General features: G+C 35.3%; 1 protein-coding gene across 1 annotated transcript in view; it reads left to right on the forward strand.

Annotated features, from left to right (window-relative positions):
* PHEX (phosphate regulating endopeptidase homolog X-linked) overlaps positions 1-27,674 on the forward strand; it is a 259,726-nt gene that overhangs the window by 230,703 nt on the left and 1,349 nt on the right. Inside the window, exons 17-21 of the mRNA XM_044666816.1 lie at positions 454-525; positions 6,798-6,924; positions 15,212-15,277; positions 17,415-17,519; positions 24,753-24,829. Coding sequence (XP_044522751.1) covers positions 454-525; positions 6,798-6,924; positions 15,212-15,277; positions 17,415-17,519; positions 24,753-24,829 — 447 coding nt within the window. The remainder of the gene's footprint in view (positions 1-453; positions 526-6,797; positions 6,925-15,211; positions 15,278-17,414; positions 17,520-24,752; positions 24,830-27,674) is intronic.

The raw sequence follows: 27,674 nt of genomic DNA on the forward strand, positions 1-27,674 counted from the left end.
GTGTGACTACATTAGGAGAACAATTTTATTTTTAATGCTGTAGTGTCTTTTCAATGAATTCTCAGCTAGGAAATAAATGGTGAGGTAAGTGGTAGGACTCTTCCAATCCTGCTGATGGCTTAGGAATTTAGACAAAAATATGTATGGATGCCTAAATGCATGGATGTTTGTATACATATATATATATATGTGTTTGTGCATGTATGCACATACTGTATGCATAGTGTCACCCCAAGGGTGGGCATAGTGATTGTCTTGTGATTTGGAATTTGCTTTTTGTTTCAATGAGAGACATGACTGACTTCAGGTTTTTCTCCTATTCTGTGGGCATGGGATTACTTTAGATTGTCTTTACTGGAGTTCATTTGATGTTATTTGGTATTTTGATACTGAGAAGAACTTGTGATTAGGATTTACCCATCTAACTTTTTATTCTTTATAAATCTGTTGCAGGTCTCTGAGTTATGGTGCTATAGGAGTCATTGTTGGTCATGAGTTTACCCATGGATTTGATAATAATGGCAAGTAATGTTTTGACTTCTAAAGTTTTCTTTTTTAAAATAGTGTTGAAGGCAGGAGTGATGATTGTTGCCCTTTGTGGCCAGTGATCAAATCCAGAGGACTCCTCCATAATGGGAGAGGAATGGACATCTCTGGAATAGAATTTATAGAAATTACTTCCAAATTCTGTTTTTCTCTATTATATATTTTTAAACCCTTACCTTCTGTCTTAGAATTGATATTGATATTAAGGCAGAAAAGCAGTAAGCTTGGCTAGGCAATAGGGGTTAGGTGACTTGCCCAGGATCACACAACTAGGAAGTGTCTGAGGTCAGATTTGAACCTAGGTCCTCCCAACTCCAGGCCTAGGTCTCTATCCACTGTTCTAACTTAGTTATTGATAGTCCAAAGAGCTCATCTAAATGTGTGATGTTGGTTTTTAGACGTAGATGCAGGAGGGTAAAGACTGAGGTAGAGTTTCCACTGGGATTTGCTGTCTCCTATGGACCAAGTTCTTTGTTTTATAGTAATCATTTTTTTGGTATACACATTAAATTAAAACAACCCCAAAGGTCCATGTCTTCCTACTAATGTCCAATGTAGAATATACCTCATAATTGTTTTTTTACTAGGTGAGACACTAGGAAGAGGCAGGATATGGCATGACAATGAAGGGATAATAATTCATAAATCATCCTCTTCCTCATCTTTTAAATGCATGAATGCATAAACATTGTCTGCTTTGCCTTTTTGGGAAAATATTCCTAATTGTCTTTCTGGCATCCTAATCCTTTCCTTTCTTGGGGAAAAATACTCTTAAATGGAAATGGAATTCTATGAGTTGTACGCCTTTTCTATCACTCAATCACCTACCTAGATAGTGCAGTAGAAATAATTGTAGAGCTAGAGTCAGGAAGACAAGTTCAAATCCAATCTCAGACATTTACTAGTGGTGTGACCCTGGGTAAATCACTTAACGTTTATCTTCCTCAATTTCTTCAACTGTAAAATGAGAATAATAATATCATCTACCTTGTGGGATTATTGTGGTTATTATAGAGTTAATTATTATATATATTATGTTATAATATAATATAATAAAATATTATAGAGTTAATATTTCTAAAGCACTTAGCAAGGCACCCTGCACATAGTAAGTGTTTACTTAATAAGTTCTTGTTTCCTCTCTCCCTTCGTTTGTTTGTTTGTTCATTCATTTGTTCCTTCCTTTCTTCCTTCTTTCCTTCCTTCCTACCTGCCTGCCTTCTTTCCTTCATGCCTTCGTGCCTTCCTGTATTCCTGCCTTCTTTGCCTTCCTTCCTTTGTGTCTTGGTGCCTTCCTGCCTTTCTTCCTTCCTTCATTCCTCCCAAAAAAAGTTCAAAATATTCCAAAAAGTTGTTGTTTTCAAATTATAGAACCAAATAAAGAGGTACCACAGTGTACTATGGTCATTCTCAAGGTATAACGATCTCTTACAAGAGCAATAAAAATATGTTGTGAACTCCAAGAATAATTTAATATACTATTTGTAATATTCCTTAATTATGTACGACTTGTTGTTCAGTCATTTTAGCCATGTCTGACCCTTTGTGATCTTGTTTGGAGTTTTCTTGCCAAAGATACTGGAGTGGTTTGCCATTTCCTTCTCCAGCTCATTTGACAGATGAAGAAACTGAGGAAAACAGGGTTAAGTATCTTGCCCTCACAGTAGTGTCTTGAGGCCAAATTTGAACTCATTAAGACGAGTCTTCCTGACTCCAGACCTTGTACTCTATTCCTCGTCTCCATCTAGCTATCCTGCACAAAATAGCTTTTATTTATTGTTTAGGGCTCCATAAAAGAACTTTTAGTATCAATTTATACCACTTAGTAGCACTACAATAACCCAAAGCTGTAGCAGATAGAGTATTGTCAGAAAGATTTTGGTTTATAGGATTGTACAGCTGGAAGGGAACTTAAAGACTATGTAACCCAAACTTGTCATATTACAGATGAGGAAACTGAGGCTTAGGAAAATTCAGTGACTTGTCTATAGTCCCACAAGTAGTAAATATTAGAGAGGCAATGAAGTCTGACCTTAGGTAAATACTGGTTATTCAACATTAGAAACTGCTAAGATTTAATCAGTGGAAATGACATTAAGGAAGAGACATTACTGTCTGCTTTTACTTCTACATCCTAAGAATGATGGGACTTTCCATCTGACAACTGAAACTTTCCATCTATGTTGTGTCTTCTGTTAGAATATGAGCTCTTGAGAGTAGGGACTGCTTTACTTTTCTGTTTATATCTTTAGCTTATCACATATTAAACACTTAATGATGTATTCATTGATCTCTGTATGTATTTGCATTTTTTGATATTAAAAAATTTGCCTATAGCTATATATGGTTCACCATATAGTAGGTAATGAAAATAACTAAAAAAATAAAAACAGTCCTTTATATATCTAGTATTTTTATAGTACTTTTAAGTTTGCAAAGCACTTTACATATTAATTATCTCATTTAATTAGTCAGTCAGTTATTCAGCTAGCTTTTAGTAAGCACCTGAGATGTGCTAAGCACTGCAGATACTAAGAAAGGCAAGATAGTCCCTGTTCTCAAGGAGCTCACAGTTTAATGGGGAAGATAACATGTAAACAACTATGAGCAAATAGGCCAGAGACAGGATAAATTAAGGATATTCTCAAAGAAAGCGTTTTGATTAAATAGAAGTTAGAAAGACTTCTTGTGGGAGGTGAGACTTGAGCTGAGACTTGAAGAAAGTCAGGGAAGTGAGAAATAGAAATGAGGAGGGATTGTTGTAGGCATGGGATACAACTAGTGAATATGCCAGGTTATGGGCTCTCTATCCTCTGAGGAACATAAGAAAGTCAGTGTTACTGACTGAGTATGTGATGGGTGAAGGGATGGGTGAAGGGGGAGACGATGATTGTAAGAAGCCTAGAACGTTTAATGAAGCGTTTTAAGAACCAAACAAAAGATTTTGATTTTGGAGGTGAAAAGGAGCCACTGAAATTTATTGAATAGTAGAGATACTTGATTCAGTTTGCAGTCTGGGAAAATTATTTTGACAGCAGAATGGAGGATGGACTGGAGTTGGGAGAAACTGAGGCAAGGAGAGAGGTCAAGAAAAATGAGGATTCAGAAAAGGCCAATAGATTTAGCAACTAAGAGATTATTACTGAATTTAGAGAAAGAGGTTTCAGCTGAATGGGAGTGACTAATGGTATCTGTGGGAGGACAGAGTGCATTCTCTCCACTCTACCAGCTGTTTCTATGTGCTTCTTTTCCCTGTCAGTTAGCCTCTCTTTTGCTTCTTTTTTGAGACTTGTCACTGTGGATTCAAGTTTTCTCTTTTGCCAATTATATCTGCTGGACAGGTCATAAAATGACTTTCATGATTTTTCTTTCTCTGACATCATTTAGGAATGTCCCTGTGGTTCCATGTTCTCGTGGGAAGCAACCTTTTCTGTTTTATCAGAAGTCATTTCATTTTCCTTTCTTTTGAAGTACTTATCCATGCCTGAAGACTTTTACCTAATCTGGAGGTCACATTTCTTTTTGTGATTATTATCTTCCTCTTTAGTTTATCTATTTGTGCTCAAGGTATTTATTTGCATTTTCTTCCTCCTGAGATCTTTGGTAATTTCAATCTTTTCCCTTTATTTTCACCTAATGCTCACTTTCTGACTTGCTTCCCTTTTATAGCAGTTTTTTTTTAGGACCCACGGCATGAAGAGTCTTAGCTTCTACCATGTTGGGCGATTCATAGTTCATCAATATAAGTATCTGCTCTAAGTAGCTTTTGGGGTGTGTGAGGACAGAACTGGCCCCAGCTGGATCCCCTCAGGGTTATTGGAGTGCCATATAGCCACCCACACACACATGTCTTACCCCATTTCTTTCTGTTCCTATATTTACTGGCCAAGTTCTGTTGAGACACACAGTACTTTCATGCTGCTGTCATCCCCTGAGCAAATTTTTACTGTTTGCATTGCCAAGGCACTTGGAGAAAGGGACTGGGAGGTCAGGATATAGAGTTTAATTCTGTTGCAAGTGGGTGGTTCTACATTCTTTCTGTTGGGAAAGGGCATAGTGAGTAATCACATTATTAGTAGTGATGAACTTTTCTTGAGCTTTACCTTGTTTGGGTTCTTGGTGTCCTAAGCTAAGGAGATATCTAAAAACTATGGAGATGATGGAAATTACTTTATCTCTTGGGCATAATTCCTATTTTGGAGAGGTTTGTGAGGTCATGAAGATTGGAGAAAATGTTTAGTAACACCATCTTGTTGGTTATATGACTTCCAGTATATATTTCACTATACCATACTATAGTTTCATATGTGACTATAATCATGAGAATGCTACCTTCTCCTTTTCAATGCCTCCTTTATGGTAAACACTCGGTAAGTGTTGATTGATTGAATCACTCTCTTTCTATGGTGAGCATAATAAGGATGGTAGATTCAGTTCTTTCCAAGAGGGAAGAAATTTGGGGGCAAGATAGTTGTTGTGAATACCTATTTGTCAATTTACCTCAAGTACTTTGAATGACTCAAGTTAACACAAATATTTAGAGGACATATTTGTGAGATAAGCTGATGATTGTTCTTTATGCCATTAAATCTCAGACATTAAATGTCCATCTGTTTTCAATAGGAAACCTGAATCTACTTCAGATACATTAAGACTTTGATTTTTTTTTTCCAAATAGGAAAAGAATGAAGAGTCTATAAGTAGAATGAACAAATAAAGGACATTCATATTTCTTCCATTTAATTTTGTAGATGTTTATTTTGGCTGTAGGTCTATGTCTTACAGTGACCTCTGTTATCTAAGTAGGACAGATGGCCCTCTAATCCCCACTGGTTCCTGGGGAGGGATATATAATAGAGACTCAATGTGCCTCTCAGTTCCTGGAGTCTTAGAAGAAACATATTACTGTAGAACTGAGCCAGAGTTTGTATTTGTAGCACAGCAGAATGACTGACTCACTGGGACTCTTCTTTTGGATCGTGTGGAGGTTTCACTGGTTGAATGACATTTGTTCTCTGTCCTAAACAAGTCACATCAGGTAAAAACAAACTATCCAGAAGTGGTTAGATTGCTTGCAGAGCTAAGCAAAAGAATAAAAGCAGATAGTTTTATAGGGTTTAAAAAATTATTGAGAGTGGAAGGGACCTTTGTGGTCATCAAATACAAAATAATACAACTGAAGTCCAGAGAGGGGAAATAAATTGACCAAGGTCACTCAGATAGTAAGGCACAGAGGTAGAAATATTCTCTAGATCCTCAGACTCAAGATCTAATGTTCTTTAAAAAGAGCTGATGAAACAGTAGATTGAGTCCAGAGTCAGAAAGACGTGAATTCAAATTTTGTCTTAGACACTTACTAGCTAAGTGATTCTGGGTTGATCACTTAACTCTAGTTTCCCCGTTTTCTAATCTGTAAAATGGGAATACTAATCATACACACCCCAAGGGCTGTTGTGAGGATCAAAAGAGAAAAATAATTATGATAAGATTATGTCTGGCACATACAAGATACTTAATAAGTTTATCTTTCCTCCTTCCCTCCCATCCCCATCCCTCTCTTCCTCCTTTCCTCTCTCTCTCCCTCCCTCCATCTTTCCCTCCCTCCCTCCCTCCCTTCCTTCCTTCCTTCCATTATTTTATTATCCTTCATCAACAATGATGAAGTTGGGGAAACTGATATAGGGAGGTCAGATAACTAGCCCAAAGTCACATTACTCTTATGTGGCAGAACTAAGAAATGAAGCTAGTCCTTTGCCTTCTGAAGCTATACTTTTCCTATTGCTCTTCAGAGTTTCTACCATATTTTCTTCATTTCTGTTATTTTAAAGGTATACGTTATATCCACTAAAAGAAGAAAAAAACATCTGACTTCCCTTACAATCTGCCACATTTTCCAAACTGACATCCAATATTGGAAAGAAATAAATTGGCTGGCCTCAGGAACTTGGCTACGTGGAGTTGTTTGTTGGAGATGTCCCTCCCTAGGCACACGTTTTGCAAACACAGGGAGGGCCCTGGGCCACCATAGTTCTGACCTTGCTTCATCACCATCTTTGGCTATTCCCACTCAGGGACACATTTGCCAAGGCTGTGCAGGCTCAGTTGTTCTGGGCAACTGATTCATAGTTTTCCATATATCAGGAAGGGGAGTGGGTGGTGGAGTAGGCTAGGGACAGGTCACAGAGAACAGGAAGAAAAATAGCTTTATTGAATAAGCACCAAAATTTTGTACTTTTTTTTTAATTAGGCAGAAAATATGATAAGAATGGAAACCTTGATCCCTGGTGGTCTACTGATTCTGAAGAAAAGTTTAAAGAGAAAACAAAATGTATGGTTAGCCAGTATAGCAGCTATTACTGGAAGAAAGCTGGCTTAAATGTAAGTAAAAATCATGAAATTTCAAAACCAAGATGATTTCTCCTCTGTGAAATTTTGTCTTTTTGGATGCTAGTCGATAACTTTTCCTGCTTCTAACAAACCTATTGTTTATTTGGTTGTATTTTAGCATCTATCTCTCAGGGGTGTTGTGAGGATCAAATGAGGTATTAATTATGAAGTGCTTAGCGCAGGGCCTGGCACATAGTAGATGCCATATAAATGTTAGCTATTATTGAGAGGAATGGAAAGTAGACAATCTCCAAACACAAATAATTAATAGGCTTTAAAATTTTCTAACAAATTATATTGTATGGTAATTGGGCCTGTGATTCATTTAATATAGAGAAATCTGTGGTGAAGAAACTCCCTTTTCCAATACAATTACCTTTTTTTGCAACTTACTTCTTTTTTCTGTTTATTTTTTAAAGAGAATATTTAAAAATAATAAGAATTGTTTCTTCTTCTTCTTCTATATCCCCTCAAATGAAAAAAAATGTATCAAGAAATATATATTAAATATATATGTATACATGTAGTTGGACAGTAGAGCAAAAAACATAATTCCCCTATTAGCCATGTGCCTAAATATAGACTCAGAAATCGTCCAGATTACTGAGAGGTTAAGTGATTTAGGATAACACCTGATATCCAATTTAGGAGGGTCTTGAACTCAGCTTGTTCTAGAACCAATAGCAGCTCTTTATTCACTATGCCAGGCTCCTTCTTTTACCAAATTACTTAAATCCAATTCATGTGCTAATCAAGACAATACTCTGTGATGTCATCAATCTTCTTTGAAAAACGAAAGACCGAACAACAACAATTCATGATTATAATTTGTGACAATTTTCCTTCAAGTTACCAGTATATATTAACAAATAACATCTCAATGATTTGGACTAATTAGTGAATAGTAACCTTTTAAAAAAGGAAATAGTTTTTTAAATTATTATTTTCAAATATATCTTTAACTTAGGTTAACTGTTGAAAGTTATCCAACAGCTCCAGGAATCTGATAAGGGGAACGGTTTAGGTGAGGAAGAATGACGATGGGACCATCTGTCTATCAGCTCATGGTTGCTGCCTCTGACTAGCAATAAGTTTGAAATTTATTTTATACAGTATTCAACAAAACCCCTTTTCACCCAAAGCCCAAAGAAGTTTCACAGCTGTGCAGACACGGAATTACCTCATATGAGATAGTGTTCAAGGCCAAAAGTAAGCCTCACTTTATCTAAAAGTTATTTTAGTAAAAAGCTTCCATATTTCAAAAGATACATTAAAGAATGAGCCTTTGAAATTATGTGTGGGGTGGGGTGGAAAGTACCTAGCTGAATATGAAGGGTGTCTGACTCTGCCTACTTTGACCTTGGCTGTCTAGGAAGGGATTACAGGGCTAGGCCAGCTTCTACTGATTTCTGCTTTTTTTCTTTTAGGAAAAGTTGTTAACTTCTCAACTGCTGTTTTACTATCGAGTACTTTAAATGCTTTCTATAACACTTAAAACTGTCTTAGGGAATTTAGATTGATATGTTTTCAATAATAAAAGGAGCCACAGAGAGGGGCAAAAGGTTTTGTTTAGGCCATCCATTGCTGTGACCTGATTTTCAGTTCACAGAAACCAGTGTAGAGACTTTATAAACTATGTTGGTCTTGATAGGGTACATAGATTATACTAACAGACCTTATTTCTCTGAGTGGCTTCCAACAGTTAACAATTAAGGAACACTAGAAATAGCTCATTCATTGTTCATGTGCAAATGGTACTGCTGAATTGTAAGACTTTTCTGGTTTCTTAAGAAGATTAAATATTAGCAATCTTATTTACACAACTAATTTACTTATCAAATCCCTTTAAAAAGATATTCCTAAAATCAACTACAGGTTAATATTTGTAAATTATCATGAATTCTATTTCAACATTAAATTTTCCATTTAGTTTTGGTCTTTTCTTTAGGAATACTTGGAAATCTTCTATTTTGTTAAATGCCCATACTTTCCCCTGGAAATATGTAGTCCATTTTGATGGGTAGGTGATTCTTGTTTGTAGACCCAATTCTCTTGCCTTTATGAATATCACATTCCAAGCCTTGTGATTTTTTAGTATGGAGGCTGATCTTGTGTAATCCTGATTGCTGCTCCTTGATATCTGAATTGCCTCTTTCTGACTGCTTGCAATATTTTCTCCTTGTCTTGGAAGCTCTTGAATTTGGCAAACACATTCCTGGGGATTGTCTTTTAAGAATTTAATGTAGAGGGTGATCTATGGACTCTTTCAATGTCTATTTTGCTCTCTTGTTCAAGAATATCAGGGCAGTTTTCTTGAATAATTTCTTGTAATATGATTTCTAGTCTTTTATTTTTTTTCAGGTATCTAGGTAGACCAATTATTCTCAAATTGTCTCTCTTAGATCAATTTTCTAGATCAGTTGTCTTTTCAATGAGATATTTAATGTTTCCTTCTATTTTCTCATTCTTTTGACTTTGCTTTATTAATTCTTATTGTCTTGTGAGATCATTAGCTTCTTCTTGCCTAATTCTAGTCTTTAAAGATTGGTTTTCAGCTTTTCCTTTTCAGTTTGGCCTATCCTGCTTTTCATGGCTTCCAGCAGGTCAATTCTGGTCTCCAATTTGCTTATTACTTCATGTGATTTCTGTGCTTTATTTTTCCAAGTGTGGAGATTCTGTCTTTTAAACTGCTATTTTCTTTTTGAATTACTTTCATTTCTATTTCCCACTTTTCTTGCCATTTTTCTTCTATCTTTTTTACTTGGTTCTTGAACTCCTTTTTGAGTTCCTTGAGAGCTTGTGACCAATTTTCATGTTTTGGGGAAACTTTGGATGTATTTGCTTGTTTGTCGCTCTCTGCTGTTGCTTATGTACTCTGTTCTTTTTCTCCATAGAAGTTATCCAGTGTCAAAGGTTTTTTCTGTTGCATCTTATTTCTTTTGGTACTTGTGGATTGTAGTTCCTGAGTGTTGGTAGCCATTGCTGTGTTAGTTTTTTTTTTCTCTCTCTGTATTATCTTGGCTTTCCAGCCAGAAGTCTGAGTGAGGAGGGCAGGGAGCTCTTTGTGTAGCAAGCTACAAAGCATTTTGCCCTGAGGCCCTTTTTCTAGTTTCAGCTGTGTTTATTGTGGGCAGCCCATCTCTGCCCTATCTCCATGCCCAGGCTATGGGCTCCTCAGCCACAGGTCCCAAGTCTTGCCCCCAAGGCTTTGCATTGCCCTCAGGGGTAAGTCTGTGGTGTTCTTAGCCAGCCCCCAAGAATTTAGAGATTGCCCCAGCCCTCACTCTGACTCTGGCATGGTAGGTAGTGTGGGGGAGGCTCTTGCTTTGGTAGATATAATTTTACCCTCTTATAGCATGAAATGCCCAAACCCTAGCTACCTTCAAGACTGTGCCCCATGGCAGAGCCCCTTCACTTGTCTGATTTTGATTTTTGCCCTTTTTAGGTGCTTTATATCTATCTGTTGTGAGGAGAGTAAGCCCCTTCCTTCTACTCTGCTGCCATCTTAGCCAGGAAGTCCAATCATCATGAATTCTAAATTAATGATACCTCCCAAAATGAAATTTTAGTAGAAATTTTCATGTCCTGTAAACCAATGTTGAAGCAGCAATTTGTCCCCAAAGTCAGGAAGACTTTACCTCTTTGAGCCTCTGTTTTTTGATCTGTGTTATGGGGATAATTATACCTCTTCTATTTCATAGAATTATTGTGAAGATCTAATAAAACATTTTGAAAATATTAAAGTACTAAATAAAATGGTGATGCTAATGATGCTAATGATTGTGTAACATAGTGCAGTACTGGTTTTGGAGGCAGAAGGTCTCTGATCACATTTTCCCTCTCTCATTGAGGGTAGACAGACATTTATATATACATTTGTATATTTAGGTTAGAACTTGGATACATTTGGCTCTTTTGGACTCATATATAATCCTGACTTTCTGGGGCTCAACTCTGGGCTTCAGTTTTTTCTTCTGTAAAGTGAGATTTTTGGATAAGATGATTTCTGAGGTCCTTTCTAGTTTTAAATCTATGATTGTATGATTATAGAAATTCTGATTTATTGCAAAATAGGAACATAAATTAGGTGACTTAGTGGATAGAGTTCTGGACTTGGAGTTATTAAGACCTGAGTTAAAATATGATCCTAGACACTCATTAGCTCTGTGACTCTAGATGAGTCACTTAACTTCTGTTTACCTTATTTCACTGGAGAAGGAATGCCAAACTGCTCCAGTGAAAACTCCATATGTTATAGGGATGGGGACAGAAATCTATGGAATAGAATTGATGACTTCCTCATCTGTAACTTACTTGATAGTGCAAGAATGCTTTTATAAGATACAATCCCTGTTCTTAGAAACACACATTTATTTTCTATTAATTGCTATGTGTGTCAATACTCAAGGTATAATTAGGTGGTGGCAAGTTAAATAAAAAAAACAGCAGCTTTTATGTAGAGAATCTAAAACTATTTGCCATCCCCAGGATTTTCACATTGTAAAATTCTATCTTAAGTTGTAAATCAAAATTTGTCCTATGTTCAGGGGGTGCTCATATTGTAGATGACAGAATCAGAATTCAGGAAAAAATATGAGATCCTAGAATGATGAGTTGAATCTAATAAAATGTAAATCATTACACTTAGATTAAAAAATCACTGCTGTAGAAGTAAATGATTGGGTTGAAGTTATATGGATAAATTGCAGTTTATATGAAAAAAAACCCTGTAAGCTCACAGTTGTATGACAAGAGTATACACACACACACACACACACACACACACACACACATCCCTTATGTAATTTCAGGACACATTAAGTGGCATAGTGTCTAGAATAAGAAGGTGATAATCTGACAGTATCCTGTCCTCAGACCCTATCTGAAATTTCTCAGCAATTCTGCATACATTGTCAAAGGATGGCTTATTCTAAGAATGGTAAGTAGAAAGGTTTGGATTCTTGAAACCATGCTAGAAAACATTCAATTCAAATATCTAGAAAGGTTGAGCCAGGAGAAGAAGAGACTTAAGGAGAACATAATTATGGTCTTCAATTACTGGAAAGGTTACCTCCTGGACGGCAGATTATACTTGTTCTGTTTGGCAGATGGCATAAATAGGAGTAAAGACTGGAACTTACAAATTTATAGAGATAGCAAGATGGTGCAGTGGAAAGAACACTGGACCTGGCATTAGGAAGATATGTGTTCAGATTTGACCTCAGACACTTGCTAGTTGTATGATAAATGCAAGTCATTTAACATCTATTTGCCTCAGTTCCTCAACTGTAAAGTGGAGGTGATAAACCTTACTTCCCAGGGCTGTTGTGATGAATAAAGAAGATATTATTTATAAAGCACTTAGCACAGTGTCTAGCACATAGTAGACACCCAATAAATACTCATTTTCTTCCTTATAAAAAGACAAAATTTTTCTTAATATAAGAAAGGACTGTTCCACAGCTAGAAGAGTACAACAACAAAAAACAAAAGCAGCCTGGACCCGTGGTTGGTTGTTCTCCTTTGTACTCAAATAGGATCAAACTGTCATCCCTATGTCTGCTGGGGTCAGTGTACAACATGTACTATGGCTGATCAGACCAATATGAGCTCAGAAGGCTGCAGAGTAATATTCCACTATAATCATATACCAAAACTTGTTTAGGCATCTCCAATTGATGGACATCTCTTTAGTTTCTAGTTATTTGCCACCACAAAAAGAACTGCTATAAATATTTTTCTACAAGTAGGTTCTTTCCTCTATCTTATCTCTTTGGAATACAAACTAGTAGTCGTATTGCTGAGTCAAAGGATATGCATAGTTTTATGGCCTTTGGGTATGGTTACAAATGATCCTCCAGAATGGTTATCAGTTTAGAGTTCCATAAACAATGTATTAATGTCCTAATTTTTCCACGCCCCTCCAATATTTATCATTTTCCTTTTTTTGTCATATTAATCAGTGTGATATGTGTGAGGTGGTACCTCAGAGTTATTCATTTGCATTTCTCTCATTAATAGTGATTTGGAGCATTTTTTCATATGAGAATTTTAATTTATCTGAAAATTGTATGTTCATATCCTTTGCTTGTCCAATTGAGGGATGCTTTGTTTTCTTATACATTTGACTCAATTCTCTCTATACTTGTGAAATGAGACTTTTGTCAGAGATATTTGCTATACATTCCCCCCCAACCCCCAGTTTATTATTTCCCTTATAATCTTGGTTGCATGGTTTTGTTTGTGTAAACACCTTTTAATTTAATTTAGTCAGTTATTTATTTTACAGTCTCATAATGTTCTCTATATCTTGTTTGGAAACAAATTCTTCTCTTACCATAGATCTAATAGGTGAAATATTCTATGCTCTTTTATTTATTGTTTATTGTTTCACTCTATTTCTAAATCATGTATTCATTTTGACTTTACTTTTATATATGTTGTAAGGTGTTGGTTTGTGCCTAGTTTCTATAAAACTGTTTTCCAGTTTTCTCAGAAGTTTTTGTTGAATAGTGAGTTCTTCCAAAAGTTTGGATTTTGGAGTTTTTCAAATACTAGACTACCATGGTCATTTACTACTGCATGTTGAGTTCCTAATCTATTCCATTAATTAACTATTCTATTTCTTAGCTGGTACCAGATTGTTTTGATGGTTATTGCTTTATAATTTGAAATCTGGTACTGCTAAACCACCTTCCTTCATATTTTTCCACTAATTCCCTTTATATTCTTGGCCTTTTGCTCTTCCAGATTAATTTTATTATTATTTTTTGAAGCTATTAGACTTGATGGATGCTTTCCCTCCTTCTTCCCAGTCTTTTGCCAATAGCCACAGATTATACTTCAATGACTGAAGAGTCATTATGCAGATGGATGTTTTTTGTCCCAGAGGGGAGAGAATGAAAGTATTTGTGGCTGACAAAGCACAAATCCATCTCTGCAACTGGAAACCTAACTGGAAAGATTTAGATCTTCCTGAGGGTAGGCAGCCTCTTTTTTGCTATCAAGGATAGGATTTAGATTCATTTGATTTTGTTGAACTGAGGCATATGGGTTTCATTTTTAAGAGCCTAGCCTTAGGGTATCTTTGAATTGAAAAAAAAAAACCAACTTCAAAACATTTTGATCCAGGCTCATTTAATGTTCTGATGAACAATTTTTGATGATTATAACTGGGAACAAAATGTAACTGGTATTTAAAAGTGAAATCACATGTGGTTGATTTCCACAGATTTTGGAAACTTTTAGTTAGCATGATTTACTGTTTTACCAACAGTTGGCATGATGCTGGGCACATAGAAGGCACTTATGTGTTTATTGAATTGAATTTATTGAGTTGTCCAAGTACTAATCTAATAGAAAACTGTGAGGCATTGTGTAAGAGTGAGCAGAACTAACTGTTGGTGGGTAATAGATTCAGGATAATGTGGTTTCAACTTCTGCCTCAGACTTTATGATTATATTATGACTATCATCATGGTCCCAGGCAAATCGTCTACCTTCTTGGAGCCTTGGTGTCTTTATTTGCAAAATGTAGATAATAATTGCACCTACCTCATAGGAAAATTGCAGGATTAAAGGAGTTAATAGACTTTAAAATAGCATATCAATCAGCTATTATTAAAGTTGGAAGAGTTTTAGTTAATTTTCCCATTTTACATATGAGGAAACTGAAATACAGGGAGGTGACATAATTTCCCCAAATTCACACAGCTAATAAGTAGTAGATCAGGGACTTACATTCTAAGGCTTTCTGGCCTCTTGAATTCTCTCCATTGTTCCAAGCTGCTTCATCCTTTAAATTCAGGGAAAAAAATGACTGGAGGTTAAAGGTTGGCAGTCTCTGCAATCTATCCACTCAGTGTGCTTCATTAATTGTGGATGCATGCCCATAGTCAGATATTTTTTGGATGATCAAATATACTAAGAGAATAATCAATTTTATTGACTTTCTTTTTCCCCTAAAGCCTGAGTCACTTGATATTTTGTTACATTTTAGTTTAGCCTATTCGTTAGTCTACACAATTGGCATGAAGGAGAGATGGGAGAAACAAGGCAGTAGCTTAGGAAGACATAAATTATTACACTCAGGAGTACCTTTCAAGGGTTAGTTTGCAATCACAAAATATACGATGACTTACTTTGATTTATCAGACATAATTTTCCCTTTAAAACATGCCTACCATGGTGTTTGCTTTAATATATTGTACCTTACCTTGAATGATAGTTGACTGTGAAGCTGTCTAATGCTATCCTTTTTCCCACTTCTGTTTTCTAGGTGAAAGGGAAGAGGACATTGGGAGAAAATATTGCAGATAATGGAGGTTTGCGTGAAGCTTTTAGGGTATGTATTACTGTGTTTTCCATGATGTTTTAAAAAGTAGTGTATGAAATTTATATAGATGTATCTAACTTAATGTATATTCCTGAGATAGTTGCCATAAAGAAAATTTATTGGATTGTATTTTCTCAGTCTTCCATTAAAAATAGATATATATGTACATATATGCATATAAATATACATATCTATATCTTTCTATAGATTCTTGGCTTCTGCAGCAGAATCGCAATTAAGAATGTTATATATTTAATGGATATTAGAATTTGCAGCTCATTCATAGTTTTTTAAACTTTAAAAGCATAGTTAAATATTATTTCTTCATGAAAATCTGCCACAATGTCACACTGTATCAGGGATGTGACCCTGGATTCATGAGTGTCTGACTTTATTTGTACTAGCAGGATCATCAATGTCTGTCACATCTTTCCAAGGTGGAAGGATTTCAAGTAAAGGGCTATAGAACAGATATTTGTGTTGTCAGAGGATCAGTTTAGCTAATTTCAGAGATATCCATCCCTAGAAAATTGTCCTGTCCCAGTAAAATATTTTTTTCCTCTATAGCAATTAGTGAAAGAATTTTTATTAAGGCATTAAGGGGTTGGGATCTATATAAGAGTAGAAGGAGTAACCACATTAGTGAAATCAAATTAAAATAAATCACACAAAAATATAGAGCAGTGATTCCCAAAGTGGGTGCCGCCACCTCCTGGTGGGTGCTGCAGCGATCTGGGGAGGCAGTGATGGCCACAGGTGCATTTATCTTTCCTATTAATTGCTATTAAAATTAAAAAAATTAATTTCTAGGGGGCTAAGTAATATTTTTTCTAGAAAGAGGGCGGTAGGCCAAAAAAGTTTGGGAACCACTGGTATATAGGGATGAAGGTTGGAACTGTGATTTCATTTGTATAGGAGACTCCCAGGTGAGGAAATGCCTTCTAGCAATTCCGATCAGCGCCTTCTCTACTACAGTCTTACACAATAACCTAGAGCACTGAAGAGTTAAATGACTTGTCTAGGGTCACATAGCAGCAGAACAGGACTTAAACTCATGTCTTTCTGGCTCCAAATTTAGCTCTTTATCCTCTCTAGCCATTACTCCAACCTGTTCCACTAATAGAGTTTTTTTTAAACCTATACATTCTGTCCTACTGTCAGTTTTAAGGTAGAAGAATGGCAAGGCTATTGCAGTTAAGTGACTTTCCCAGGGTCACACAGTTAGGAAATGTCTGAGGCAGGATTTGACACAGGAAAATGAGCCTCTAGGCCTGTACTACCTAGGTATTTCACTAATAGTGTTATATTACATTTCCATATTGGGATAAATATGCATTAAGGGATGATGTCCTAATATGTATTTCTTTATCTATCTATAAGCATTTTCATTTGAAATTTCCATGTTATTAGGCTAAAAGCTATGATAATTCATTTGTATTTAGCTTTTTGTTCCCTTGTAGTAGTAAAACTAATTGTTTAGCTATTTAATTTTTGGTCCAGACCTGTGATTTCATTTGTGCTAGAACTCCTGTACAATTTGGAAGCTTCCTCTGCTTATGAAAAGCAACTATGGTTAAATGACTTGTTCAATGTTTTATAGCTCATATATGTCAGAGGCAAAACTTGAATCCAAGTATTCCTAATTCTAAAGCCAATTTCTATATCTACTGCTACTCTTCTTTAATCATTTAAACAAGAACTTTTATTTGGGGTTGCTTAGCCCTTTATGGCTTGTTAAGTCTGTTGATTTGGTATCCTTGGTAAGTTTGCTAGTGATCCTAGATCCTTGGTGATTTAGGGAGGCTAACATTTCCATGAGTCTACTTCATTAAATACTTCAGTTTCATAATATATTATTTGAACAAAGGTGAATTTTTGCACAACAATTTTCCTCTAAACAGGACACATCTGTTATTGAGGGGAAATAAGTACAGTGGAAATAATGCTGAATTTTTAGTCCCAGGACTTGAGTTTGAACCCCATGTCTGCTACTATTATCTGTATAACCTTAAACAAGTCACCTAAACTCTTAGGAACTGGACTAGATGGTGTCTAAAGTCTCTCCTACTTTAGATCCATGGTTTTATGAGCCTAAGGGTATTAGCAAAAATTACAAACATCAATCATTCTAATTTTTTCCCTCTAGGCCTATAGGAAATGGATAAGTGATAAGAGGCAAGGAGTGGAAGAGGATCTCCTACCAGGCATTAAATTCACCAACAATCAGCTCTTCTTTCTGAGTTATGCTCATGTGAGTAACATTACAAAGAGGGCTTTAACATGAAAGGTGTGATGTAGGTTTGTTCTCTTAGCCAAAATTCTAAAAAAATCAAATGAGATAAATTTCCCCATGCCTGGAGTTTTTACAAGTTCATCACAACATACGCAATAGAGTTTCAGAGTTTAATTTTTTAAAAAAACTCTTACGATCTATCTTAGAATCGATGTTGTGCCAGTTCCAAGGCAGAAGAACTATAAGGGCTAGGCAGTTGGGGTTATGACTTACCTCGGTTGACACAGATAGTAAATATCTGAGGTCAGATTTGTTCAAATAAAAGACCTTTGGCCTGGGCCTCAATCCATTGAGTCATCTAGGTGCACCATAGTGTTTAATTTTAATGTCTTTAGCAACATTATAGACTGCTAAGTGACTTTGAAGATTGTTGATTGTACACAAGCGCTGTCCATGGTACTGAACAGAAATATCAAGTCCACCCTCAATTGAACCAGGTGCTTACATGCTTGCTTACTATTTTAATTTAAATCTTTATCTTCTATCTTCAAATCAATACTGTGTATTGGTCCCAAGGCAGAAGAGTGGTAATGGGCAGGCAATGTAAGTTAAATGACTTCCCCAGGGTCATGGAGCTTTGATGTGTCTAAGATCAGATTTGGGCTCAGGAAACCTCTTTTCTCTTAGGCATGGCTCTAAATCTACTGAGCCACCCAGTGGTCCCTATGCTTGCTTACTATTATAATAGCTTTATTCTACCTACTAGCTAGCTTTTGATATTTTCATAGAGTATCTTTCTGCAAGTTGTTTAGGCTTTGCTATTTATATTTCTTTATATTTAAACCAATTTATTTATTTATTTAAACTTAGGCGATCACTTAATTAATTAATTATTTTTATTTTTTTTTAATTAATGTTGCTTGTATTTCATTTCTTGGTGTTCCTTGAGTCCTGACAAAATGAACTAGCTGTTAATGGAACTGGACATCCGAGGGATTTTAAATCTGCCATGTTTTGTTTCTGACCCTTGTTACATGAATTAATTTATCATGGCACTTGAAAAGAATGTTGATTTTTACGTATTAATAGGAATGAACTTTTCTTGAAGATTCATGTGTGTGTGTGTGTGTGTGTGTGTGTGTGTGTGTGTGTGTGTGTGTGTGTTTTGGAGATTGTGAAGCAACTTCTGAATGGCTCAATCAGAACTGTATCAGCATCATACTAGCCGATCTCTAGACTTCTAGGTCTCTACCTGTGTCCATAATCATAGAATTAAATAGTTTCCTAGCTAGAAGGGATCCCAAGGCCATCTAGTTGTATCTATATTATATAAAAATCTTCCTTTAGTGCCACAGGATGAGGTGGACCCACTAAAAGGAATCTCATTTCACTTTTGGAAAGCTGTACTTAGGAGGTTTTTCTTTACATTGCATCTCAATCTGTTTCCCTGAAGCTGCTATCTATTATTTACATTCTGTTTTCTGGAGACAAGACTAAACCTAATTATTCTTCCAGATGACAAATCTTCATACATAAAATGCTGTCACCATGTATCCTTGGGCCTTTTCTTCTGCAGGGTAAAAAAGCCATAGTTTCTTTAACTGAGCCCTAAATATAATGAACTATGACATCATAGATAACAATATATTTCAGAAGCAGAACTTGTCATAATTAGTACTTTATAGAACAAAGTGAAGACACTGAAAGATATATGGAAAAGACATTCTGTCTGTCTTCAACTCCCCTGACTACTCCATTTATTCAACACACTAGGTGTCTCCTTTTTTCCTGACTTTTAAAAATCTAATTCCTTTTATATTGTTCTGATAATTCTTTCCTTGTTGATTGCAGGCCTTGTCTTCACCCTTTTGCCCCTTAGCCCTGGTTTTCTAATAGGGCTCTGAATTTTGGCCCTCAGGTCCAATACCATTTTCTTCAGAAGGCTGTTCTTGGTCCTCTAATTGTTAGCATCTTCTGTTGTAATATTATTTTCCATCTACTCTAATATAGCTTGTTAGTTGTTCTCTTCCCTTCAGAAAATGAGCTTGTTAAAGGAATGGATTGTACTTGACTTTCTTTGTATCCTCTAGTACTCAGTATTATTATGGGGAAAACCAGTATAGTGACTTAGTAAATACTTACTGACTGACTATTATTAACTATGCAAGTTTTGGATCAGAAATGGATCAAGATGGAAAAAAGATCAAAATTGATTTGAACCTCCTAAAGGACATTAGTTATCTGTTAAAAGACTGGGAAGCGTTGGAAATTCCTACAGTTTATAGAAAAATTCTTGGTAGAAACAATAAATTAATTTATAATTTGTCTATACTTATTCATAACACATCTACAGTTGCAATTTGAAATATCTTCTCAATATACCTCTCCAACATAGTTCTGATTTAAAAAATTAAGATATTTAGACTAAAAGAAGAAAGATCTCATATGACTGAGAGCATTACTAATGAACAATTTGCCTTAGGGAGACCCTCTCTGGCAGGATGGGCCAATTCTAAATCAATTTCAATTTGAAAGGTTACTTTGAAAATCTCATTGAAGTTGTTTTTATAAATGAGCTGGTCAGTTTTTTCTTTCCAGGAAAGTAGAATAAAATTGGTAAAAGGCACAGCATATCCTTTCAGAAATTTCTCAAATGGTATAAAAGATGTAAGGAAAAGAGGGCGGTAGAAATGAATTTGACTTGCTGTAGCTAGCCTCTGAAAAAAGTAAACAATTGAATTACAAAGTGGAACTTTAAAAAATCTAATTCAGAGTTGCATTGTCTGCCTGTCTACTTCAATGAACAGGAACTTCACTGATTCTTCCTAATGTTATTTTTTAAAAACCATCTATTTGAAATTGTAAATAGTCAAATGGATTATGAGATTAATTTACATGATTAGAACACAGAAAATGAATATCAGAGGTGTTATATTGATAGTTTGTCCTTGAAGATGAATAAGAGAATCCTAACTAAACTTATTGCTTTATTTTTATTTTAAAAAACCCTTACCTTCCATTTTAGAATCAACACTGTTTATTGGTTCCAAGTTAGAAGAGCAGTAAAGGTTAGGCAATGGGGATTAAGTGACTCGTCCAGAATCACACAACTAGGAAGTGTCTGAGGTCAAATTTGGATTTAGGACCTTCTATCTCTAGGACTGGCTCTCAATCCACTGAGCCACCTAGCTTCCCCTCCTCATATTCTTAAACACACTCCCAGAACTTTTTTAAAGTCTTATTCTTCCTCCCATGAAGAGCTCAATGCACTTAAATTTCATCTTAATTAAATTCTCAAATGCTTACTTTATGTGAGGTGCTGTACATTATTGTTCTCTAATTTTTCATACATTCGTTTCATTTCCCCAACTAAATATTAAGCGTTTGTTAATTGATATTTATTATTAAAGTTTCATTCATTGCATCAACTCAGAAATTATTTATTAGTCACCTACCACATCTAAAACACAGGATCTGACGGCTTTCACAATGAAGGACTGGAAGGCTTGAAATATGATATTCTGGAAGGCAAGGGAACTGGGTTTACAGCCAAGAATCATGCTTGGGGAGCTTCATGGAATGATCCCAGCTGAGATTTAGCATGATACTCTCATGATTCATATAGAAAGAACTGGCAACATAATGCTTTTCCTGCCATCTCTTAGTTCATTAATGATAATATCTCATTTCTATTTTTTCTATTTCCCAAACTCGTGAAGTAAAATATTAATACTATTTTTAGACTTATATGCTGGAAATAATTCTTATTAATTTAATGTTCTACATGCAAACATTTATAGCTTATATAGAAAACTATTTAAATTGACCATAGTTCTCCATCCATGTCATCAGACAGCTATCTACCCCAAGATAATTCGTGATAACATTTATAAAGATCTTGAACAAATGAAGGTCATTACTATGTTAAAATACAGTTTTGGGTTGACATTCCAGATCAATAGTCATTTAATCTTCTATTAAAACTGCTCAATTACTTTCTTGACAGCTTTTTACCAGGATTGAAAAGACTTCATCTCTGATCAATACCTGAATGGAAAAGGGAACATTACTCTTAGGTCTTCATTTAATAAATGAGGAAATTGAAACTAAAAAAATTGCCCAAGATCACATAGGTAGTGGTGAGGTTGGGATTAGAACCTAGACTAATATTTGACCTCATCCACTGTGTAGAAAGGAATTATAGTGAAAGAAATGAATAAATGAATGAAAGAATATAAAGTATTATTAAGTACTTCTTTGCAAAGCACTGGATAATCAAATGGAAAAACAGAGACAATTCCTGCTCTTAAGGAGCTCACATTCTAATGGAGGAAATAACATAGTTTCAGTGGCAAGTTGATGGAAAAGTCTCATAGTCTTTAGGGTACAATCACAAAGCAAATCATACGGCATCTTTTAAAAAAATGTTTCCAAAGAAGAAAGATCACATCTGTTTATGAGTTGAACCATTTAATGGGGCCAAGGACTGCTGATGTTGAGAAATTTCTTTTCTGTATCTTCAAGCAGTAGTTTTAGCACCTGTAGAAATAGTTGCCAGATGCATCTCTATGAGTGTTACTTGATGATGGCTTCAGAACTGGACTTGAGGCAACCTCAGTGGTTTGGGAGAGAACTGGCATTCCTGAGACTCTTGAATTTATTTGTTGAATGGTAAAAGTTTGGTCAGTGGTTGGTTTTGAAAGTGGTAAAAAACTGGGTTCTTTCACTGAGATTGTGATAACTCAACACCTCAATGATGATTGTGAGGAGGGAGGACATTGGAAGACAAACTATTATTTTTGATGGCTGATATTCTTAGGGCCCTTGGGTTAAGGGACTTGGCTATCTTCATCAAAGTCTTGAAGGGGGATGGAGAAAGCATTATGCTAGATAGTAACGAGGATACAAAGATAAATAGAAGACAGTCTGTTTGAAGGAGATTATATTTTGATTGGAAGGAAAGATGAATTATATATATATATATAAACAAGCATTCCTTTTTTAGGGTCAGTAGAAGAATGAGAAGGGATGATTAATGGATTAAGTTCCTTTATTTTTATTTTATTTTTAAACCCTTAACTTCTGTGTATTGACTTATAGGTGGAAGAGTGGTAAGGGTAGGCAATGGGGGTCAAGTGACTTGCCCAGGGTCACACAGCTGGGAAGTGTCTGAGGCCGGATTTGAACCTAGGACCTCCCGTCTCTAGGCCTGGCTCTCAATCCACTGAGCTACCCAGCTGCCCCATTGATTCAGTTCCTGATGGGAATAGTAAGGATGGGATCTTTGATATACTTTGTTAAGGTAGAATGCCATCTCTTCCTTTAAGACTAAGAGAAAAGAATAAAGGAAAAATAAAGACCTCAAAAAGTTTAGAAAAGTAAATGAAGGGAATTGAAGGAGTTCAAGTTCCAAATTTTCAGTTAAATAGGAGATAAGATTATCTTTTCAAACTGAGGGATAGAAGATAGAGTAGAAGACTAGAGAAAAGAAGATTTGGAACAACCATTGTGGAGAATGTGATTGAGAGGAATAGACGAAAAAAAAAAGGATTGCTATGAAGTAGTCAGGGCCCAGTTCACATTAGATGTCATGAATGGACCCAATGTAGAGGAATCAATGTAGACTTTGTTATCATAATATTCTATTTGACTAAACCAACCTCTCACCTCCATTCCGCTGGAAACAACAAAAGATGATTTATTTGCTTCCTCTTCTGCTGTAAACAATGACAAAGTATAATTCAACTATCTCCATCTTGCTTAGACTGAATACACAAATTTTTGCTACATATGGTTTAATCTTAAGTTGTTCTGGACTCCACAAATATTGCACCCAACATATATCTGGAAACTTTCTAGATCAACTTTTTCATAGAGACAGACTGTATTCCACTGGCCTATTTAAATGCCATTGAATGTTGTTGATTGGCTGTGCATTCTGTGTATTTGAAAAAGTTATATGAATCAAATTTGGGCCCTGGAAAGAAAAAGTACTATAAACAAATTGGGAGGCAGCTGGGTAGCTCAGTGGATTGAGAGCCAAGCTTACAGATGGGAGGTTCTAGGTTCAAATCTGGCCTCAGACACTTCCCAGCTGTGTGACCCTGGGTAAGTCACTGGACCCCCATTGCCTACCCTTACCACTCTTATGCCTTGGAGCCAATACAAGACAGAAGGTAAAGGTTAAAAAAAAAACACAAAAAACAAATCATCCTAATTTGTATGAAAATAAATTTCTTTTAATTTGTCTTACTTTATTTGATATCTAGTTATATAGACTTCCCTGCTGGGTGATGTTCTCCTTGGGCTTTCAAAGAACCTAGGCTGAGAAATTCCCCACCAAGAATTAGCATGAATGACAACTTGGGAGTAGGAATAGAAGAGGTTAGAAAGAGGTACTTATTGAGAATTAGCAGAGAAAGACTGAGTAGAAGGTCAAAGGGGAAGAGAATTAAAGGATGGAGGAGAGAAATTATTGAAATAGTTGAATGTTGAGACTTGGTAGAGAAGAAAGGGAAGTTGGAGTAGGTTTGATAGACTGGGAAAATGCACAGGAATTAAAGGAGAGAGGGTAATGGTGAATGCATGTAATAGAGGGGAAAAATAAGAGTGGAGGGAAATCTAAGATCAAGTGACTATTGAGGGGGAATTTCAGAGTTTAGAGTTAGGAGATGGAATAATTTTGAGTAATAGGTGGAAGCAGGAGGGAGGTAGAAGTTAGAAAGAGACTGAGTAGTTGAAGAAACTATGAGAACATGGTATTTGAAGTGTCATTACTAATATTACTATTAGTGTCTCTAAGGGTGATAGCAGGATAAAAAATGGAGAGGATGACTATGAGCCACGTCCAAAAATCATACTATTTTTCCTTGACCCCATTTAATACCTGAAGATATTTCATTGTTAAATTGATCAAACATGTTTAAAAGTTTGTGACAGATATTGTTCAAATCTGTTCTAATGAAGTGAATAAAAAATTAGTTCTTTAGCATATATTTTTCTCTAATTTAAAAGATTTGACCTTAAGACTCATACTTCATAATTGGCTCAAATTGTAGAAATGTTCTGCCTGACAAAACTTTCCATTCTGCACATCCTACTGTTCTCAAAGGAACTGTCAAACATTTTAAACAATTGTCGGTCATTGACTGCATAATTATTCTGCATTATGACATTTCAGTGTGATTTTGGTACTGGAAAAATATTTAACTGGGAGAAAAATTTAATCCATGTGATGATTCTCTCTGTCAGGTGAGGTGCAACTCCTACCGGCCAGAAGCTGCAAGAGAACAAATCCAGATTGGTGCTCATAGCCCTCCCCAGTTTAGGTAATATGCACCATGATTTTTTCCTTATGTGATTTATAAAATAACCAGCACTCACAAAGTTCTAGGAATGTAAAGTTCTTTTGAATAGCTTTTGTTTTATGCTTTGTATTTGAACTCCACCACCTACCACATCATTTGCCACATTGTACGCCCTGACATAAATTCTCATTGATTGACTGATGATCACTTAGTAGAATTTCTTACTTGTCATATAGCAATACTACTCAAAAAGTGGTCAAGTGACCTTTCCTTAGATTGGTTCAGCAAATTAATAGAACTACATTATATATATATATAATAGATAATAATAATAGAACTACATTACTTAAACAAACTCCATATGAATAGGCATTTCAATTCAACAAATAATTTATTAAGCATATATTATGTGCAGAGGACTATACTATTAGATACAGGGTTTATATGAAATACCTTGCTTTTTTCTTTATGAAACTTACAATCTATCAACCTTTCCCACATCAATGTTATACTAATTTAAAATGAGCACTTAAAATATTGTATGATGCCTTCCAGTTAGTCAAAGAAAGATTATATTATGGCAATTCTTGTTATGTATGTGTATTTTATAGTTTTCTAAAACTTTGAAAATTTGTATTTCATTTATTTTATTTTATTCACATATTCTAAATATCAGAACCTTCTCTTATGAGTATTTGATTAATCAGAAGACTTTGACTTGTGTCAGTGGCAGATAACATAGTTTTCTAAACTGGAAATGGATTTTATTATTTACTTGTCATGTTAAGAGAACACCCCATTTTAAACCACTCTTTCATTCATTCATGTATTCTCTCAAGAGTCACCCATTGTGTACTTTCCATGTTCCCAACATTGAACTAGATGATCTGGTGATTGATAATAAAAACCACAGTTTACACTATACAGTTAAAAGCTACTCCATATTTTTTGATTTGTGCTCAGAAACTACAAAGGCATCAGGGAGAGAAAATCTTTTACCAATTATGAAGTTTGGACATTTTCCATTTGTCATAGAACTCTAACAATTAGAATTAAAAACTCCAACAAATTAGACTTTGAATTATTTGGTTTTGTACCATATTATAATTTTTTAAAAAATTTTAGGTTCTCCACAGGAACTTAATTCAGGAATCTAAATAAAAAAACACAATTCATTCAATAACATTCAACAAATAGTCACACAGAATGGCATGCTTGATGCTAGGAGGGGATACACAGTTTAGTAAGAGAAAATTCTTTTTGTTGTGGGGCTTACATTTGGGTGAAATAGATTTGACACATATACAGACATCTTGTATTATTGTGTATTGTGGTTAAGTGCATTACAGTGATACAAAAAAGTGTCTTATTAGGTCTGAGATTATTACTGAATTATGGTGTAAGGGTATTAAGGAAGGCTTTATGTGACACACAGTGCTTGTTAGGATTTTTTTTTTGAGTAAGGTATACAAAGAAGTATACCTTACTCAACATAGTATACTTCAACATAGAAGTATATTCTAAGCATAGAAAAATAACATGAGTAAAGGGATGAAATTGAGAGAATTCAGGATCTTTTGGGACCTAAAAGTGGTTTATTTTATATTTTTAAAATTTATTCAATATTTGCTTACTATATATTGAATTTTATCCATAATATTTTGGAGAGATAGTGTTCCAAAATTTCTTTTACACTTTGGGAGTCTTATTCATTCTCTCCAGTAAACGAAGCATAACAAACTTTTCAGAAGTTGACTGTAAATTCTCTACCAACATAAAAATCTAATCATTGTGTTGGAAATTCTCTCCCACTGTGCTAAACTACCCCGAAAGGCTGACTGCATGTAATGGACTAAAGTGTGCTCCCACTGACAAAGGATGAAGATGGAAAAAGCACACTTGATTAATTGCTCAGCAAAATGGTTTTAGAGCCTACTGCTGTATTTATTACCAACTAGTTGCCTTACAATGTGAGATTTTATATCATCATAAGGAAGTTTCTTTACTTATTTTCAGTTAAATTTTGATACTATGAAAAATAAATCTAAACTCAGGTTATTTTACTTAAAAGACAAACTATTACATTTATTTGAATGCTTGAAGATAATAATTATTAGAGTAGAAATGATCAGTAATCTAGATCACTTGATCTCTGATCAACCTTTGCAAGTATAGTTGGGTGAGAAATAGAAGAGGGGTTATGTACAGTTTATATCTAGTTTTTTAGTTATAACTGCAAAAATATCATTGGCATCCATGAATAGTAAACATAATCCATGCTTTTCAGAACAGTGGACAGATCACCTGGTGGCAAATTTGTAAGAGAATGGATAGGCATGCATGAATTATAATCTGTATCAGTAAAGGTAATAGCCACAATGATAAAGTCACATTGGAGTATTGGAGTGTTTATAATAATCAGAAAAAGCAGAGTAGGCAAATGACACTCCAACAATCAGTCATTGAGCATTTATTACCTGCTATGTTCCTGACACTTTGCTAGGTGTTGGAGATGTGCTCCATTCGTGTCCATGCTAGAGAGAGGTTCCCAGCATGTTTGGTGGACTCCTTTGGAAAGATTTATGGAAATACTTTGAAAAGAGTCAGATAAGGAGAGCTTTGGAGGGAGTAGTCAGGTAGATGAGATCATAGACATGCCAGTGTCAAACATCAATAACCATCTATCCAAGCTATGAAGTAGAAACATCTCCTTTAAAGGGAGCTTTAATTGAAGAGATAAGTAGGAAGCTCCCTGGAAATTGAAGTCTGCAGCTCACCAGGGAAGTAGAGTCATCAGGATAAAGAAAAATATCCAATAGAGGAAGAGAATATATTTTGAAGTGCTAACTAATCCTAATTAGAAGTC

The sequence above is a fragment of the Gracilinanus agilis genome, chromosome 3, assembly GCF_016433145.1.
Source record: "Gracilinanus agilis isolate LMUSP501 chromosome 3, AgileGrace, whole genome shotgun sequence".
NCBI classification, from domain to species: Eukaryota; Metazoa; Chordata; class Mammalia; order Didelphimorphia; family Didelphidae; genus Gracilinanus; species Gracilinanus agilis.